The 18,779-nt window shown below is 34.0% G+C and overlaps 1 protein-coding gene across 1 annotated transcript in view; it reads right to left on the reverse strand.

The window, feature by feature from the left end:
- Nucleotides 1–18,779, reverse strand: part of Smp_171880 (hypothetical protein) — a gene marked incomplete at its 3' end in the record, with an annotated part of 52,279 nt that overhangs the window by 6,052 nt on the left and 27,448 nt on the right. Inside the window, exons 14-22 of the mRNA XM_018788752.1 lie at nt 18,588–18,760; nt 16,973–17,222; nt 14,738–14,880; nt 13,747–13,855; nt 12,162–12,322; nt 8,401–8,635; nt 6,077–6,166; nt 4,747–4,971; nt 3,794–3,949 (exon numbers count right to left, since the gene is read on the reverse strand). Coding sequence (XP_018654264.1) covers nt 3,794–3,949; nt 4,747–4,971; nt 6,077–6,166; nt 8,401–8,635; nt 12,162–12,322; nt 13,747–13,855; nt 14,738–14,880; nt 16,973–17,222; nt 18,588–18,760 — 1,542 coding nt within the window. The remainder of the gene's footprint in view (nt 1–3,793; nt 3,950–4,746; nt 4,972–6,076; nt 6,167–8,400; nt 8,636–12,161; nt 12,323–13,746; nt 13,856–14,737; nt 14,881–16,972; nt 17,223–18,587; nt 18,761–18,779) is intronic.

An 18,779-nucleotide genomic window follows, 5' to 3' on the forward strand; every position in this document is an offset into this window, starting at 1 on the left:
TACACTCCTAATAACTCTCTTATCTCCACGACTAACCCTTCCCACGTCCTTTTATCACCTCGCACCGCTAGGGCAAACGATTCGAGTACGTGGAACGCCATTCTTGACCTCCTGAAACTACGCCCTAAACTAAATGTAGTAACTTTTAACGTCCAAACATTGTGCCAAATAGGACAACAGGCCTCCTTAGCTAGGACTTTCGAATCTCGCACCACCGATGTGTGCTGCATCTCCGAAACGTGCATACAAGATCCGAGTAGCGTCATTCATTTGACCTTACCTTATCAAAATAAAGAACCATCTCGATACACGCTTCGTGCATCTGGAAGCCCTGATGCTGCTTCCCGTGGCATCGCTGGAGTAGGTAAGGCATTGAGTCCTAGGGCAGAACTAGCTGTTTTAGACTGGATCCCAGTAGACAGTCGTCTATGCGCTGTCCGACTAAATGGATCAGTAAGGACTCGGAAAAATAGGAACACTCGTCGTTGTCTCTGCTAACTCTCCCACTGACTGCAGCTCAGATTATATAGAAGATGAGTTTCACAGGAAACTTTCCGACCTCCGAAAAGCTAGGCGTTCTAATGTAGTAATAATGACTGGTGACTTTAACGCTCAAGTAGGTAGACTAAGCGAAAGGCACCTGGGTGGATCTTATGGTGTCGTGGCTAAAAGAACAGATAGTTGCGACCGTCTGTTGCAGCTACGCTCAGATAACCGCCTATTTCTTGCAAATACTAACTTTAAGCATAAGGAAAAATATCTTTTGACATGGCGACGTTGGACCCAACTAGATTGCATCGCTAACAGCAATCAATGGAGGGGCTCAATAGAAGACTGTCGCTCATTCTGGAACACATATTTAGATTAAGATCATGCTCTAGTGCGAGCACGTATCTGTCTGCGTCTTACTGGACGTAGGAAAAACACTGCAAGGAAACCTCTTAGGGTCCTACTTAATCATAACCAAGCTAAGAATATATTTCAGGAACAACTAGAAAAATAGTTAGGCAGCCATGTAGGTTGTGCCCATCCCGAGGCAGCGTGGAATGACATCCGAGAAGCTGTGGAAACAGCAGTGATATCTGCTAGTACGGTAAACCATAAGGTTAGGGAGAAACACTGGATCTCAGCAGCATCTACCGCACTGATATATGCTCGAAAACTCAACCCATCTGGCTCTGAACATAACGAAGAGCGGAGTCAGCTTAAGCACAGGCTAATAAGAAGCCTACACAATGATCGCGAACAGTGGTGGGTAGCGAAAGCAAGAGAGATGGAAAAGGCAGCGGCAATAGGTAACAGCAGACAACTGTTCAGACTTGTTAAAGAAACCGGTATTGGGAACCCAGCTTTTAGCGAAACTATTTTGGAAAAGGATGGACATATCATTCATTCTCAATCCAAGAGATTGTATCGATGGGCAGAACACTTTAGGGATCAGTACGACTGGCCTTCAGACATATTCCGGTTTCCCACGATCCCCAGTCATCCTGAATGGCAAGTTGATGTAAGTCCTCCAACTCTCTACGAGGTTGAAAAAGCTATAGGAAATCTGAAGAGAGGGCGAGCAGCAGACCCTGACAGGTTTACCGTTGAGATTTTTAAGGATGGCAGTCCAGTAATGGCGAGCGAGATCGACTGAGGTCTTAGATAGAATCTGGGAACTGGACGTAATTTCATCTGACTGGTCTCAATCACTGATTGTGCCAGTCAATAAGAAGGGGCAAAAGTCCTCTTGTGACAATCACAGAGGGATCAGTTTGACTAATATAGTGTCTAAAATATTAGCTTCAATAATACTTCGACGCCTAACCAAAGCTCGTGAAGACCAGACTACAGAAAACCAGGCTGATTTCCGACCTGGACGTGGTTGTATAGACCAGATATTCACACTATGTCAGGTCCTAGGACATAGACACATATTCAGACGTCCCACGATCGTAGTATTCCTCGACCTTAAGGCGGCACTCGACTCCGTTGATCGTGAGGTTCTATGGCAGTGTTTGTCATTGAAAGGAGTACCAAAGTACATTAACCTCATAAAGGCTCTCTACTCGAACACAACTGGTCGAGTTAGAGCCTTTTGCGAACTGTCATCAGAATTGATTACCTCAAGTGGTGTTCGTCAGGGTTGTCCATTCTCTCCATTCTTATTTAACTTTGTCGTTGACATGCTTTTAAAGATAACACTTCTCTCATTTAAATTTCCAGGAGTTGAACTTTTACCGGAAGGCTCACTTGTTGACTTAGAATACGCCGATGACATAGTTCTATTTGGAGAAGACGCTGACAAAATGCAGAGTCTTCTGACCACTATAAGCAACAATGCAGGCATGTTCGGGATGCGATTCTCCCCCTCGAAATTCAAAATGTTACTTCATGATTAGGTTGCATCAATACCTGAACTAATGATAGGGAGTGAAGTAGTTGAGCGTGTTGACTGCTTCACTTATCTTGGGAGTCTGACCAGCCCTTGTGGTCTGGTGTGTGACGAAATCTCAGCACAGATACAGAAGGTTCGTCTAACTTTTGCCAACTTGAGTCATTTATGGTGTAGGCGAGATACCCGACTACCAACCAAGGGACGGGTTTACTGCGTAGCAGTTCGGTCCGTCCTACTTTATGGCAGTGAAACATGGCCGATAAGAGTAGTGGATATTCGTAGGCTACTAGTATTCGATCATAGGTGTCTTTGAAGCATTGCTCGTATATCCTGGGACCACCGAGTAAGTAATGCAGTTGTTAGGAAACGGGTACTAGGTAAGGATGGTAAATCGATTGATGAAGTAGTGAAACTTCATCAGTTGAGATGGCTGGGACACGTGTTACGTATGCCCGACCAACGGCTATCCAGACGTGCAATGTTCCATGGTGTAGGAGTAGGTTGGAAGAAAGCTAGGGGCGGCCAGACCAAAACGTGGCACAAATGCATGAAGTCACTGACAATGGGACTGAGCCATGTTGGTAGGTGTAGACTTCCTGGTTGGGATCTACGAGACGATAGCAATCGATGGTTAGAGACCTTGAATGACGTGGCGAAGGTGCATCCACTCTTTGTGTTCTCCCAAGTTCTAACCTTCTGAATTCTTCATGTCTCTATATTTGTCCTCTTTCCAAATATATTTCACTGGATTATACTGCTTCAATAACAGCTTCAAACCCTAATCTTTCGGATTACTGCTTATACTCTTACTACTTCTATCACTATGGGATTTGAATCGACGACTGCATTTCTGTGCTTATGTCGTATGGCAACTCGAACTGATCTACGTACGTACGAAGTTATACGTTGTGACTGACTGACTGACTGTACAAGCTATTCCGAGAGAATTTTCTGCTTCAACCATCGAACAGGTGCTAAAGCATATAAGAATGAAATATCAAAGACTAAACCTAACGAAATATATCTTCAAAAATGAATAAAACATTAAGCATCAATGAAATCATTCAACTCGAAATCTAAGAAAGATATACAGGAGTAAAGGTCAATTACTTAAAATAAACTATTCTGACCACTTTTACACAATCATGTCTAAGTGTCCTAATTATTAACAAAGAACAATATCAGTCTACATACCAAAAACCGTAACTAGCCACTAAGTTATGTTGCTGAAGACAGAAAGGATGTACAAGCGTAAAACAACTCTTACGACATAAGCACTTATGAACAAAAATGACAGTGAAATATCATTTCAACAAGAAAGAAGAATGGTAAACTTAGGAAATTTAACAAAATATTTTGATACTGTCAGGTTGTACGATACAAAAGCAAAAAATTAAAATGTTTACTTACATTCAAGATGTGTGAAACGATCACAGTTGGCGGTAAGTAAGTCGTGACTAACGAGAAAGAATTATAGAATATATTACTCAACTGGGCGTTTAACACGGGATGATTTTGTACGAATTCACATTTCATTAGTAAATCAATCATACTAAACCATATACCCTATAAAAGGAAAAAAAGAAAAAACTATTGAGCAATGAAATTAAATGAATATTGGAAATAATTTGGACAGCAACTAAAGGAAGGAGGCTCGGCGAGTTTCTCACAGATTAAAAGAATTGTATATTGGATATAGTTTGTACAATGTTGATTTGGAAGTCGGATGATCTAATCTCCAAGATCTGACTGTCATTATGAACAAAGTCAATGTTATGGTGAAAAAATCTACTTGTAGTTAGTGAACATGTAATCACCAATACGAAATTATCTTCTCGCTTCCAGTGAGAAAGATAGTTTCAGTTTTCTTAACGTATATTATGTCCGATGTACTGAGAAAGGTCGTAATACTTAGCACTTCAGCATCTACACACAAAAGAGTCTCGTAACCCTCTATGAAGATTTATGATAAGTGAGAATGATTTATAACAGTAAACTGAGAAACAAATGCAGTGGAACAGATTGCAAAAATAAACTTATTATGACTCATAAATAATGTTTTAAACTAACATAAACGATTAAAAATAGTGTACAGGATATGGTCTGTCATCCTGAATTTCAAGTTACTGCTTTAATTAAAAGAGACGAAGTGGTGCTGTGTTCACTGAGGGCTGTACCCCATAAGTGCATGGTCATTTTGTGCAACAGTAGCTCAACGAGTTAAAAGTTTTTTTAATAACAATTCGAATGATATAAATTTTGTAAGATTAAAACATCTGAAGAGTATTCTCGATCCTCAATTGAAATGTATTTAGTTTTAGTATAAAAGATGTAAATAGCCATGAAAACACATATGGACTCACCTCAATTTCCGACTGATCATTAGTTTGTGCACACCTTCGTTGGCAGAAATTTACAAGACGTTGATTTGCTTGATGAACATTATCATATAGTTTTTGTAAGACAGAGTTGATAACAGTTGCCGATCGGTCATCTGAGTTATGAAGACTGACAGAAGTAGAATCTGCAGAGGTTTTTCTAAGCTCACATTCTCCTTTTATTAGTTTTTGCCACGATTCAGAAAATATCTACAAAATAAGTAGAGGATTACAGGGTTTTTCAACTTTAAATATGATAACAGTACTTATTGCTAGTGGAACTTAATAGTTGTCACGCTAATAAACAGCTTACTTACTAGTTCGACAATATGTGATTTGATAATGCCGTAACAAAATCGGTTTGGAACTCAGTAATCCCTCCTTCCATAACTGTTTATTAGGTACATCTATAGGTTTAATCTACAATAAACCAATCCATAAGTAGTATCGAATTTAAATTGACAGATTATTGTAAAATTTGACGTAGTTGAAGAATAGATAGACAGTGGATTTTTTTTACATATTCGAACTATCCAGAATTCATTACTTTGTGCTAATCTTTGAACGAAATTTATGTTTGTAAATCTAAGGAAACTTCAGCTTACGCATCAGATGATTCAAGGCAATTAGCCTTAAACCTAGCTTTTACGTTTGTTAAGGTTAATCAACAGAGTGTATCTGTACACCATTGCGTAAACTCATGTACTCACTGCGTCAGCTTCAATAACGAAAATATCAATAGATATTATTTTACTATAGAATGAGGATTGTCACATAGTTGACTGAAGGTATCAAGCGGTATAGCATGGTGCCTAATACTAGCTCCTGAGAGATCATAAACACTTAGGGTTTATTATGAATATGCATGATTACCAATGCAGGAAGAATTTACGTGGTATGTTTAGAAATGCTGAAACAGCTAATCTCTGCTTATATCTGTCATATGTAAGTGGTGAACAGAATATAAGACAGAACAGCAAACAATTCCCAATATGAGTAAGCAACATAAGAAGAGTTATATTCAGCAATGACAATGTAATTAGTTTATTGTATGATCAATATATCAGTATAAGAGATATTTTAGGAATGGTGCTATTGATTTAATTATTCCTAGTACTATTTAAATGCTGATATATGATAAGCATAATAAGGAGCTATTTTATAACCGAATAAACAAAGCAGTCAACAAATAAAATATATATGCCAACAGAAAATGACTAAATTATATTTTTCTATCTACACCCGAAAAGCGTAGTCAGTTTTTTAAATTTGAAACAAAATGCTGAATAATAAGTATGAAGAATAGAAATCAAACCTGTTCATATAACGCTGTAGCCTTGGATAAATCTCCAGACTTTTCATATAGATAAGCAACCTCTCTAGGGTACTTTTCCACAGATAAAACCTGAAAATAAAAGTTTAAATAACAAGATTACATACACTTCATGTATTGAAGACAAGGTAGAACACAGCACAAATATGTAACTTGGTTTAATTTGCTATACCTCACATTAGTACAGAGATGGGAAATCAACAGGATGAACGTGTAACTAACGAAAACAATACATTCGAACAATCTTTAAGAACTAGAGCAGTGCAAAAGTAGATTTGCGTCATTGAGATAACTGCCTCACAGACATCAAGAAGGTTTACACATGACTAAACAATAGTAAGGTTCAAAGACTGTATCGACTGATGTCATGTATTTATTTTGATTAGTAAGTTTTAGTCAATTTATTACAACGCTATCAAGCATAGCATACTGAGGTAGGAAGGGACAAACCACAAAGTTTCACAAATTCATCAACTGATTTACCACATTTACACTGCTACTTGCAACGAACTTCAGGAATGATTAGTCAGAGGTTCGACTACATGCAAGGAACGCATTGAAACGAACCACATTGTGTATGTTTTATGAATTGTTACACGGAAAACTGCAGTGGAACATGATCGCCGAGATGAGGGTTTCACTCAAGTTCAGTTTCTAAAAGCCAAACGAGTTTTTCTTAGATGCGTTGAAATCTTTTAAACTATATATCAAGCTATCAGAACTGATGAGACTACAGATATAAGTGAGGTGTCCAACTCGCGCAATTAATTCATCATCGTCAAATTAATCAACGAAGTAGCTCAATCTTAAAGCATTTTTAAATTTAGGAAGTTAGTAACATATGACAAACATATACTGACAATCATGGTGTTCAAACAATTTTGAACCTTGTCCGCATCCTTAACAAAAAGACTATGATGTCGACGTGCTCTATGCCAATCGTCAAATCTCGTGGTAAGGAACACTTATATAAGTGAAATAATGATACGAGTCAAAATAGAAACACTGACTGGATAAAAATGAAGCCGATGATGGGTTAACACTAGTTAACGGACCACTTAAAAGGTTGAGACATAATCCAGCTTTTCTTCATAGACTACAGCCTTTCATACCATTACTACTGCAGTATTTGAGATATAAATAATAAGTTAGTAGTATAAATTACTTGATAGTCAATAGAGTTTCTTCTTCATACTAGGTATGAGGGATTCATTTTATTCATTGAAGCGGTTATAATATTTTTGATACACAATCTTAATGAGCTCCCGTCAAATGATAATCGATCGAAGTGGATTTGTGAAGGAAAACTTGGTAGAATCATATAAAATAAATACTAGGAGTCATAATATCCACTTTTTGATTATTTCTGGTCAAATGAGGGAATGCAAGTTTAAACGGAATTTTTGGAACAATATGACAGTTAGAAACCTAACATACAACAAACATTTTATTTTCTTATTTTTGGCTAGTAGCTGAAGGTAATGCAACTAATAATATACCTAAAACACGACACAATTGCCTGCCTGAATAGATACATATGGTAAGGAGGTTGGATTCAAACTACTCGGTGGCAATTAAGAACCATCACACTGTCCACGTGTATTCAGGCATATGGGCGGCCTGTTTGAACATCTGGGCTACCTGTTCTTTTTATCTAGATATTTCAACAAGTTATCTAATTTCGTTTGTTTTTTGTACATCATTATGGCTATTAATCGCATAACCTATTTAGGTGCGTTTCTGGAAAGTGTACAAGTTACAAAAGACCCAATCAGAGATATCGTGGTTGCTGTCAAGCAATATGCAATGAAAAGAATGTACATTATTTAGATGTCGATTGACTGGACTACTAACTTCTAACTGGCGATCACTCAATATATGTCGTCAGGATCGATTAAGAAGTAAGAAACGGAAACTTGTTGAAATATATTGTACTGAGAATTTTATATTGTACCAAAAATATAATATTGAATAAAGCTAGTGATAATAATAATATTGCTATCAATTAAACAAAATGTGTGCAAGATTTAACCTACATTTAATTTTATTTAAAACTAGCTTTTATTATAGAATGGTTGAGTGCATTACTTAAGAAAATGAATGGACATTAAATTCATGAAAAAGCCAAAAACAAACGATTCAGAAATTAACTCTTGTAGTTATTAGTAAACATGATTGCTAAAAAATTGAAACGTGAAATTGGCTAGTTGAAGGTGGATATGCATGGAACAGAATAAAATCCATGAAAGAAACAAAAATGAATTAATATTCTGATGAGAAAATAATCAATTGTCAGACAAACATACCTTCAGTACATGTTCAATTTCATAGTCCTTATATGATTCCAAGAAAGTTAACAATTCAACAGAAGACGGAGGCTCAAAATTAACTAGCAAATAGATAAATAATTCTGTTATTTTTGTATCATAGTTCTGGAGGAATTTTTTCCAGTTTTTGGTGGTTGAAAATGTTTCATCATCTGAAGCATCAGGCGTACATTCTTCAGAATTAGTTGTTTGATGATGATTATAAATAACCTTTCTAAAATATTTCGACAAGTAGTTGACATATAAGAGAAACATTAAATTAAAAAAAAATCATATACGAGGTGAATCTCAGTTTCTGGATAAGATAGTCATATCTAAGCTACAATTTCGAAATGTAAGAAAACAAAGACGACAAAATGTTATATTTCAGTATGAAAAAGTGAAAAAAAGAGTTGTACCGTTCAACAACGTCACTGATGCCGAGTGCCTTTTAACGGTTTATATAAGGAATATGAGATGGAGAAAAAAATCAATAAGATAGATGTTACGGAAAGAATTCACATTACCAAATATGTAACCTAAATTCAAGTCATACATGCACAACTATATCTAATTAATTAGCTTTCAATGAGAGATCATATTACATTCAATCGAGATGATTGTACTCAAGTTCATCAGTACACTGAAATGAGTAAGAAGGGTTCCATACCGTACGAAAAACATACGGCTCAGTTAACCTAATACAACTTGAAATCTGTCTCAAATTTATGTCGTCATAAGTTGCCACAATTCATATCAGCGGGTCGAGAAAAGAAGTTAACAGGGAGGTAGATAGAGAAGTAAAAGCGACACAATAGCATTTGTAACAGTAAAGCCAATCACAGATTAACATTATCGACTAGATGTTAACTTGTAATTTAGCGTGTACCAATGCGGGTTGGGCCTAGAGTACAGAAAATCAAAAACGGATATCACATATGAGAATAATTACTAACGAAGTATACAACATTATATGTCGTAATTAAAGGCCTAGAAAGATGAGAACTAACGAATAGTTTATTGGTATAAGACCCAGAAAAAAATTGGGAAATAAAGTCAGTCATTTTAAGTAGCTAATAAAATCAAAGGTCATCAAACTAGCAAGAGCAAGTACGATTAATCTATCAAAAGGGATAAACTTATCGAGCCAAATGGGAAGTATTATATTTTACAATGAATTTAAAAGTATTATGAAGAAAAAGTTCATCATAATTTATCTAAAGGAGTGAATATGCTGAAGGTGATATATGCTGTACAATACACGAAATAATAAGACTGAATAACACGAAATCTCAATGGGTTTTGATTCATTCTTAGACTTTCAGTTCCGTTTTATAGTCAACTTCTACAAAGAAGTTCGATTGATAACTCCTGATATACAGAGCAATGTTACCATAAGTAATTTCCAGATGTTGAAATATCAAGGACCACTTTGCTTTACACTGGTCACTAGACACATATTGAGAAATTAGATGAATGATAACATTGATTCTAACACATCTGGCGCCTAATGGGTGTATTTTGTTATAAATGTAGAGAAACATATTATCGGATGCATAGAACGTCGTGTAATTATGATAACATTGTGACCTCGAATTATGCGCATCAGCAAGCTCCAAGTGAACGGTATGGGATTTGTACTATCTGTTATAATGTAAGTAATATATAAATGAAAACTCGGTGACAGTAGACGTCATGAGTATTTTATTAAGCTGAATACACAAACATATGTTATGCATGACGTATTTAAGTTAGCCAGTAAGTGGAATCTCGATAGAACGATGAGAACACGAAGTTAATCTAAAAAATGTGATGTATTTGCGCCATTCATTTCGAACAAGATATCACTGTTATATGGAAATTTATGGAAGGGACTAGTTGCCTTTTATTTTGTAAGTGGAATTATTTGCGATTCAAGTAAAAAAAAATGAATATATTGAGAGCATCTCCATATACAAAAAAACAATAAGGAGACAAAGAAAACTTTTAACTTGTAGCCTAAAAGGAAGTGAAATGTAAAGATGAATGTAGTATAGTGAATAGGGGAATGAGGAATATCTCAAAGTCCTTAATACTCAATGTGTAGAACAAGACTAGCAAACGCAGTCATTTATATATTTATGTTGCGAGAAAGGATAATAATTGATTGAAGAGATGACTCTAAGGATACAATGATTAACTTTAGTTCACTAGATGGAAGAATTCAAAGACATCCTACACTGATATTTCGTAATCCACAAACAGTTTGTTTGAAGTACATGCATCTCTTATTTGATAAGTTACATTAAGTATTCGAAGGAACAAAAATGAACAAGGGCAAATTATTTTTTAAAATAAACTAATCATCTCTAAAGAAATGTTAAATAAAACAAGAAAACAGATGTAACTATGGGTAAAATCTTGAGACCCAACCAACAATTGCACAAATGAATGCAAAGAATCCGCAGAATACAAGGAAATGTGCTGTTTAGATTCACAAGTACAATCAAAGGATTAAATTCTGTTATGATAACACGAACAACATAATATTTAAAATACATAAACAATATTTAAATTTACATAGCTCACAGTCAATAGGAGATTTATCGAAGTAATTTAGTGAGTGTAGTAAAAAATAAGAAAGGTGAAAATTAGCAAATATGCATTAAACTTTAATATTCAGTATTGAATTATACTTATTGGGATGGTGTTTGTACTTACAAGTGAGTAGTTGAATGCTTGAAATATAGCTTCTTACAAAAACACCATGAGGAAAACAAGTCGTCTTGTTTAATTCATGTGAAGAATACAGAGAGACGTTTATTTGGTAACATAATGGAAAGTTAACAAAAGCCATTTGTTTACGATTGTATCGTTACAGTGTTAAATATTTAAAATACGATATGATTGCCATAAGCTACAACGAAGCCCGATATGACTCAATCAGAATCTATTATGGTAAATAGAATCAATTGTGAATAAATTAACTAGAAATTTATTTGCAGTGAGAGATAAAAAAAAACTAGTACTGTGTGTTAATTGAATTGTTAATTATTAGTGACCCAAATTACCACTGGATATATGCTACAATCACCGTTTCAGCACTTACTTTCTGAAGAAAAGTAAACACTTTATTTCATGCATTTCATTATGTAGTTGACAGGTAATTTTTTATACAGAACTATAGAATTGAGATTATGAGGAAGTTAAGGTTTCATAACCTTCTATCTAATATTAAATCAATAAAATAATTCTGAATGAAATATCTAAGATAAGAAGTGGAATAGTTGTAGATTTTGTTAAAGTAATTCTATGACATGATTAAGAAAACAATTATAAGGAAAATTCGTTATAAGGCAGTTTCTAAGGATGACAAAAATGCACAATTTAGTGATGATAGAGAATATGTCAAAGTAGAAAGGATTCAAGAACTTGAATTATTCTTACATTAAATTTTGCTAAGATTAAGGTATATGTATAGTTGAAATAATGCTAGATAATGGTTCTTCAAAGTCATAGTACTATCGTTATATTTTTTAGTCCAATGTCTCAGTAAGATATTTTGGAGGAGAGTAATTGTATTCACTGTCCATTCCTTTTGTTTGATGTTATTTTACTACATAACGACCTCGATTTGCTCCGTGATAGTAATATCTAGGCATATACTATTATCATGACAAAATCGTCCTAGTTTCTTGAGTGATAAAATAACCAAGTAAATAATGTTATGCAATAGATTGTCAAGTTTTTTTACTTGTTAAATGTTATAAGTAATAACTTACCGACATTTGAAAAACGCCCGTAAAATCAAATAAGTGGTACGTTGATTAGATATTTTTTCTTTGACGTATGAATTCACTAACTCAAGTATTTCTGATATTGATGCATTTGTTAGACCATATAAGACTTTTAATGTACGTTCTTCGTCCCAGTCAGCAAGTACCTTAGTAAATCAGAATGCAGAACTCATTCAGTTAAGGGTCACTATATGAAAAGCTGAAGAACTGTAGAAAGTGAATGATAATGAGGAATTCTAAAAGTTTTTCTTTTGGAGAGTGAATGATATTCTGCTTACGAAATAATTATCAAAAATCATATCTATCTGTGGAACGACATTTATAATTCAGTAATGAGTTAAAATTACCTAATTAAAGAATCCGGCTGACTTAGCAAACATCGATAATATTGAAATAGTGGTTTCAAAAAAATATACCGAATCAAGCGAGTTGTAAATTCCTTTTCAAAGGGAATGATTCGTAGCTACTTTAAGTACATGTACTTTTTAGTTATCGGACTGTTTTACAAGTGTTTTTTTAGATTAAAAATGAGGTAATCTTTGGAGACTCCTACTTTTGGTAAAAAGATCGAAATGCAATACGTAGATTAGTTTCGGTAAGAAAATATTATTATAAGCCACAGAGAAATCATTTTTAAGGCAAGAGGCCATGGTAAGTACAGTTGGGGAGTTCGAAATCAGGAATACATATCTGTCTAGCCATCCTGTTTGTGAATGGCTCTTTATCGAAGATACAGACTACAATGAAAACTAAATACAAAACCAGGTTAGTTTTTAGACTTGAACTAAGATGTTTTAAATAAGATAGATAAGAACAGATGAAGATGAGCTAAAACAATATGTATTATTGTTTCTAAAATCAGAAATACGTTATTTTGAAATCATTATGCACCAATATTTGTAACATTATCCGGTTGACAATAGGTTCGTTGTTGATTATTTTCTTCAATAGCCTCTCGAGTTTCACTTTATCGAGAAACGGTTAAGCAACCCCGTTGTGAACTAGGTAGAGTGAGAGTAGCTTTGGACCTGTAGTGCAGTAATTCTAAACAAAATCTCCACATGACTAAACTACTGCTTCATAACGATTTCATACTTTACTAATGTTAACATAACTGATACCTTTTAAAGAAGACATTAAATAAGAATTTCAAGAAACAAGAAGATAAGTGATTAGAATATGTGACGAATCATTGACTAAAATTTACGATTTATAATTCAGTGATTGTAAACGAAGACAAGAGAACTATATTTCGAGATTATTCGATCTTAGTAACGAATTCACAATTCGTAAGCGTATGTACACGTTCAAGTTAAATTGCAGTGTGTTAAATTTGTTCGTAATGAATAAAGCGTCGAATTAATTAGTTTTTACAAAATTAGCAGCCACTTAATTGAAGGTTACTGAAGCTATTTCCCGACTTATAACATTATTCCTTAGAAAATTAATTATTAATATGGTTTGATTCTGATTATATAAATTGCAGAATTTATCTTATCTAACTTTAGTTACTTTTTAATAGAATAAATCAAAGATGGAATTCACAATATTCATTTACGAAATGAATTACCTCTGCCTGTTCGAAACAAATTAATTTTAAATTATCATAATTTTCGTCACCGACTAGAAATTCTTTGTTAATACGATTAATATTATGCTCCAAACATTGAAAAATGCAACTAGCTAATTTCACTGCATTATGATCTGAATGAATTGATGCATACGTGGAGTTATTATTAACTTTAGCGAGTATAATTCGTTTTAATAACAGTATTTGATATTTTAAAACAAGAAGTTCATTGCCGCATGTTTGATGAATGTACTCACAAACTTTATATCTACAACGATTATTTTCAAAAAGGAAAAAGAAAACGACAAATACAATTTGCAATCTATGGAAAATAAACATTTATTTTTATGAACGGAAGTAAATTTCGTGGAAAACAAAAAGAAATGAATAGCTTAATTAATTGCATATTAAGTTTTGTTCAAGTAATAAACTAATACGCAAATAAGAACAAATTCAGTCCAAATAAGAAATTCCAAAATTATGTAACGAACAAACTTAAAATATCAAAATTAGTTAAATCAGGTAATTGGAAAATAATTTCGGAATGGACTAAACTATTATTAGCTATCATTAAAAAAGTAGAGAGAAGTTATTCCACAATATTTACAATATGATTAATATAAAATGAGGGGTATTGATAGAGTCGATTTCTTTTTGTGAGTATCGTCAGTCAGTCAGCTACAACGTAGGACCAGGAACACATATGCATCAGTCCAAGGTGCCATACCTCATTAGCACAACAAGATGAACACTGAAAATATAATTCAGTAGTGAGTTGTCAACTAATTGAATCTACACAGTTCCTTTTAGATCCCAAATACGTTTAGCTGTTCTTTTTTTAAATTTCTGTGTTTTCATTTTCCATACAGCTGTGAATCCAAACAAACTAGACCAATACATTAGTTTAAGAAGTGTAATATAATTATGTCAACATTTCCTAAAAGAACATCTAAGTTAGTAATTAACGTGATACAGTATAAAGTACACTTACAGTCCTTTTTCAGAGCTCAAGGTAGCACATTGTTCCAGATGTTTTAATAGGCCTGATTCGATTGATTCAATCACAGCTAATTCGAATTCTGACAGAAGACTTCTACACAATTTATCATTTGAATCGCAAACACATTTGAATAGCTAGTAACAAAGAAATTAAGTGAAACGCGAAATTCATCACAAAGAAAACTATGATGACAATGAGGTGCAGACTATACTTCTGATAAGGAGCAACACCGGAGGCCATTTAACAGATACAAATGTAGATATCATATATAGACGGATGTATAACTAAAGCATTTCCATTTTATAAAATACGAAAAGTATATTACATTACGCACAAGTTTTTTTTATTTGTTTCCAATTCTTATCCACTAAGAAAATAAACTCAACAAAGTAAAGAATAATGCTTGATCATTAGTGAATACAGATAGATAACTAATCACCTGCTGAAGGAAAAAATATTTCTCAGGTAGGTATGATTTTGTTCTATCCATCTAAAATTGTATTCAACGGTTTATTTATTTTATATTGGTCGCAAGATACAACATATTGAAGAAGTTGGATGTAAAGTGAGGCAACTGAATTTCAACAGTTAAATCAAAATAACGCAACAGACGATTGAAATACTTATTTCCATTTCATAGACATCAGTTTTCCTAGGAAACAACTTGAATAATGACAATTGTTTATTCGGTCATTACAAAAAAATCTGTGACATAACAGTGAAAAAGGATGTCTTACAGTATATGTCGATAGTGTGATTAACAAGAATAAGGCATAGAATAGTACAACGCTACACCGATTCGGATAGCTGGACTTTAGAAAGTATAGAAAACTAACACGTAGAATGAAAACACATGTCTATTTCTCAAAGACGAACGAATAAAAAGTGAGTTACGATGCATTATCGAAACCAGTTTTGACTGATCTAACCTACAATCACTTTTTCTATCAGATTTTTTCAGATATGGTCAGAATCTGCTTACATAATTGGGGCAGTCGAAATGGTCAGTCATAATAAATTAATAGTGGCGCTCTGGTTTAAACGCTTATTTTCATATTTACCAGTCTAAAGGGATTCCCTAAATAGCAGCAATGTAATAGTTTCAAATATGGCACTGTGATATAAGTCTTAGCATATTTGTATCGCTAAATGTGTAAGAGCATGGTAACCGTGAGGCTAAAATTATTTTATAACTTTCTTTCTAATTCTTTCTTCCTGTACTATGACCTTATACACAATCATACTTTTATGCCCCCAAATGCCCTAGTACAACCAAGAGCTGGGAGAGTCCGCTTTCCCTCTCGAAATGCTCTCACATACCCACGCGTATACAACCACTTCCAAGGAAGTCCTACTCACTGCCTTCTCTCGGAAGGGGTGTTATTTACGAAATCGAGAAAACGAAAGCGAATGTCCGGCGCTCTAACCGGGTTGGTGGATACGAAGAACCCATCTAGGGGGATTGGAAAACCCTGATTCCAAACCATTAGTGCACATGGGCTCCAGGATTCTGAGGGAACAAATGGTGTATGAATTGATTGTTGGTCACCGGCTACCATGGGACTGCATCTCTTGACGTTGCTCCACTGCCTTATGGATTAGACCTTTAGGTCAAAGGCTCGGGGTGTGACCCTCTAAGAAAACCACCTGCTTCAGTTTGGGCACCCGGGTAGTATCACAGCCCGCACAAATCCGGTAAATTGTGTGGTGCATATGTATTCCGTGTCCGTTTGTACCAATATTTATGTGTTCAAATGATAATAATAATAACTTCGAGAAACTCATATTTTAAATGTTGACAACTTTCACAATAGTGTGAACCTTTAATTACGAGTGGAAAGTTACATTGTGAGGAAGTTAGCTCACCTGAGTTCTTAATTAAATTTACATAATAATAAAGCTAATTTCTAGATTTTGATTTTAGGCAACAGTTATAAAAAAGCTATTGAAAGATGGACATTAGTATCTGAGATATAGCATAAGTTTCCTATAATTGATAATTTCTAATAACTGTTAAATGCTAATCAGTGTGAGATGTATTTACTTGATTTTTGAATACAATTAAAAAAATACGGTTAGTCTATTTGTGCTGCTTCATCAAGTGTCCGGAAAATGTTATCACAACAAAGACAATAGATTTACTAAGCCAAGCAAATTGACATTATTTCATGTCAAGCATTCTTAGAAATAGAGACAAAACGCAGCATAAAGAAAACAAGCACACACCTGATAAATAAGATTATGGTCAATTTCGATTTCTTTACTATGCACCATGCTTAACTGACTTATAATGAAGATGAATACACGACAAGGAATGGATAGATCATACGCCGAAAATCGGCAATTAGATTTTTCCAATTCTTTTGTTTGATACACAGAGTCGGATTGAGAATCTTCACTGGATGTTGGTGATGACGATGATGGTGAAAGTGATGTTAGAATAAGACAGTGGTAAAGCCGTTGACATCTTGACTGACTATTATAAGAATCATATAAAATTAATGATAACTGATTAAATACATCTTAGAAAGCTAAAAAATTTCATGACAACAATACACATACCAATAATCAATTAATCATGAGCAATATTCAGAAAAACATTCGTTTTAATCCTTAAAGTTACTTGAATTTCTTTAGAAATCGAGTTTATTTTATGAATATCATCTAGTGAGCATTAAATGAGTCGTTTTTAATGTTTAATCTGAGGTTGGCCTCAGTCTTTGAATAAGCAAACGATTGTTCATACAAAACACACTATTGGAATTTCAAATCCATAATTCAATGGAGTTACAGTTTCAAAAATTGTAAGTGAATGAACTTAGAAAAAACTGAGAGTATGATAGTACTTTGCATAAAATTGAGTTATTACCACAAGATGAAATTTTTGATACAGTACAGAGAATCGGATATTTGTGTAAATAGAAGGACATCAAGTGAAAGTCGCTAAGTTAAAAAAAACTGCATTCGATGTTAGTTGATGATAGTGAAGTAGCATGGGTTGATTCAAGAAACTTTAAATTAATTGAAAAAATGCAAACAATGAACCTAACACAAATTTTATATACGGTAAGTTATTGTTGAATACGAAGTTCTACGTTGTGACTGATTGTTGAATACTGATGTGAGAACTATGAAAATCTTCAGAATTCGGAAGTTTTAACTTGTTAATAACAAACACGAGTGTGGTTCAAAGATGTAAGAATTAGGGGTGCTGAAATGAACAAACGGCTTATAATACAGCCTTTCGAGATATGCTAATTACCATTCCTTTACGTTTTTTAGCAATAATATTTAGCTGCTATTTATCGCAACACACAATCACTCTCAAAATGTCCTACTTTAATTGTGAATAGTATCATAGCATGTGAAAACATCGTTATTAAGAAAAGTATGAAACTGAGAGATGTAAGAATTAGTTAACGTTTAAATGGGGACATTTTGTAGTCAGATGGAAAAATAAGCATTTCTCCTGTAAATCATGATTCCTGTGTTAATGTTCACACTGAAGTTATTGTCGCTATTATAAAACAGATTATAATGTACATGATCCCCTCTAATGATTGGTATGACTTACTACCACAATTTATATTATTAAATATTAAATGATGTAGTTAAAAAACGAACTATAGATTCAAGCACTCAGCTTAAATCTACATGTTTTTATACGGTCAGTGATATTACTAACTTAGCTGCTTAAATCAAAATGAGTTTGAGCGTTTAACCTCCAGATGAATAGTTTAAGCAATTATTCACTGTTGCATATTTATTAAAAACCAACTAAGCACAATCAATAACGTTTATTTCAAAATATATTAGAAGAAATACAATGGAAAATGCTTACCCTAATTGTTCTTCAGCGAAAAATTCATCAGAAGCTGACAAAGTGAGTAAATTGAGAAAGTCTATTGCGTTGTATTGCAGGAGCAGGTGCAAGACAGGATATTTAACATTTTGGAAACATATGAGTGAATACTTTACGTTTAGGAAAGATTCACTGAGCATAAGGTTAAAAACCTAGAAGTAGTACACACAA

The sequence above is a fragment of the Schistosoma mansoni genome, chromosome W (assembly GCF_000237925.1).
Source record: "Schistosoma mansoni strain Puerto Rico chromosome W, complete genome".
In the NCBI taxonomy this organism is placed as follows: Eukaryota; Metazoa; Platyhelminthes; class Trematoda; order Strigeidida; family Schistosomatidae; genus Schistosoma; species Schistosoma mansoni.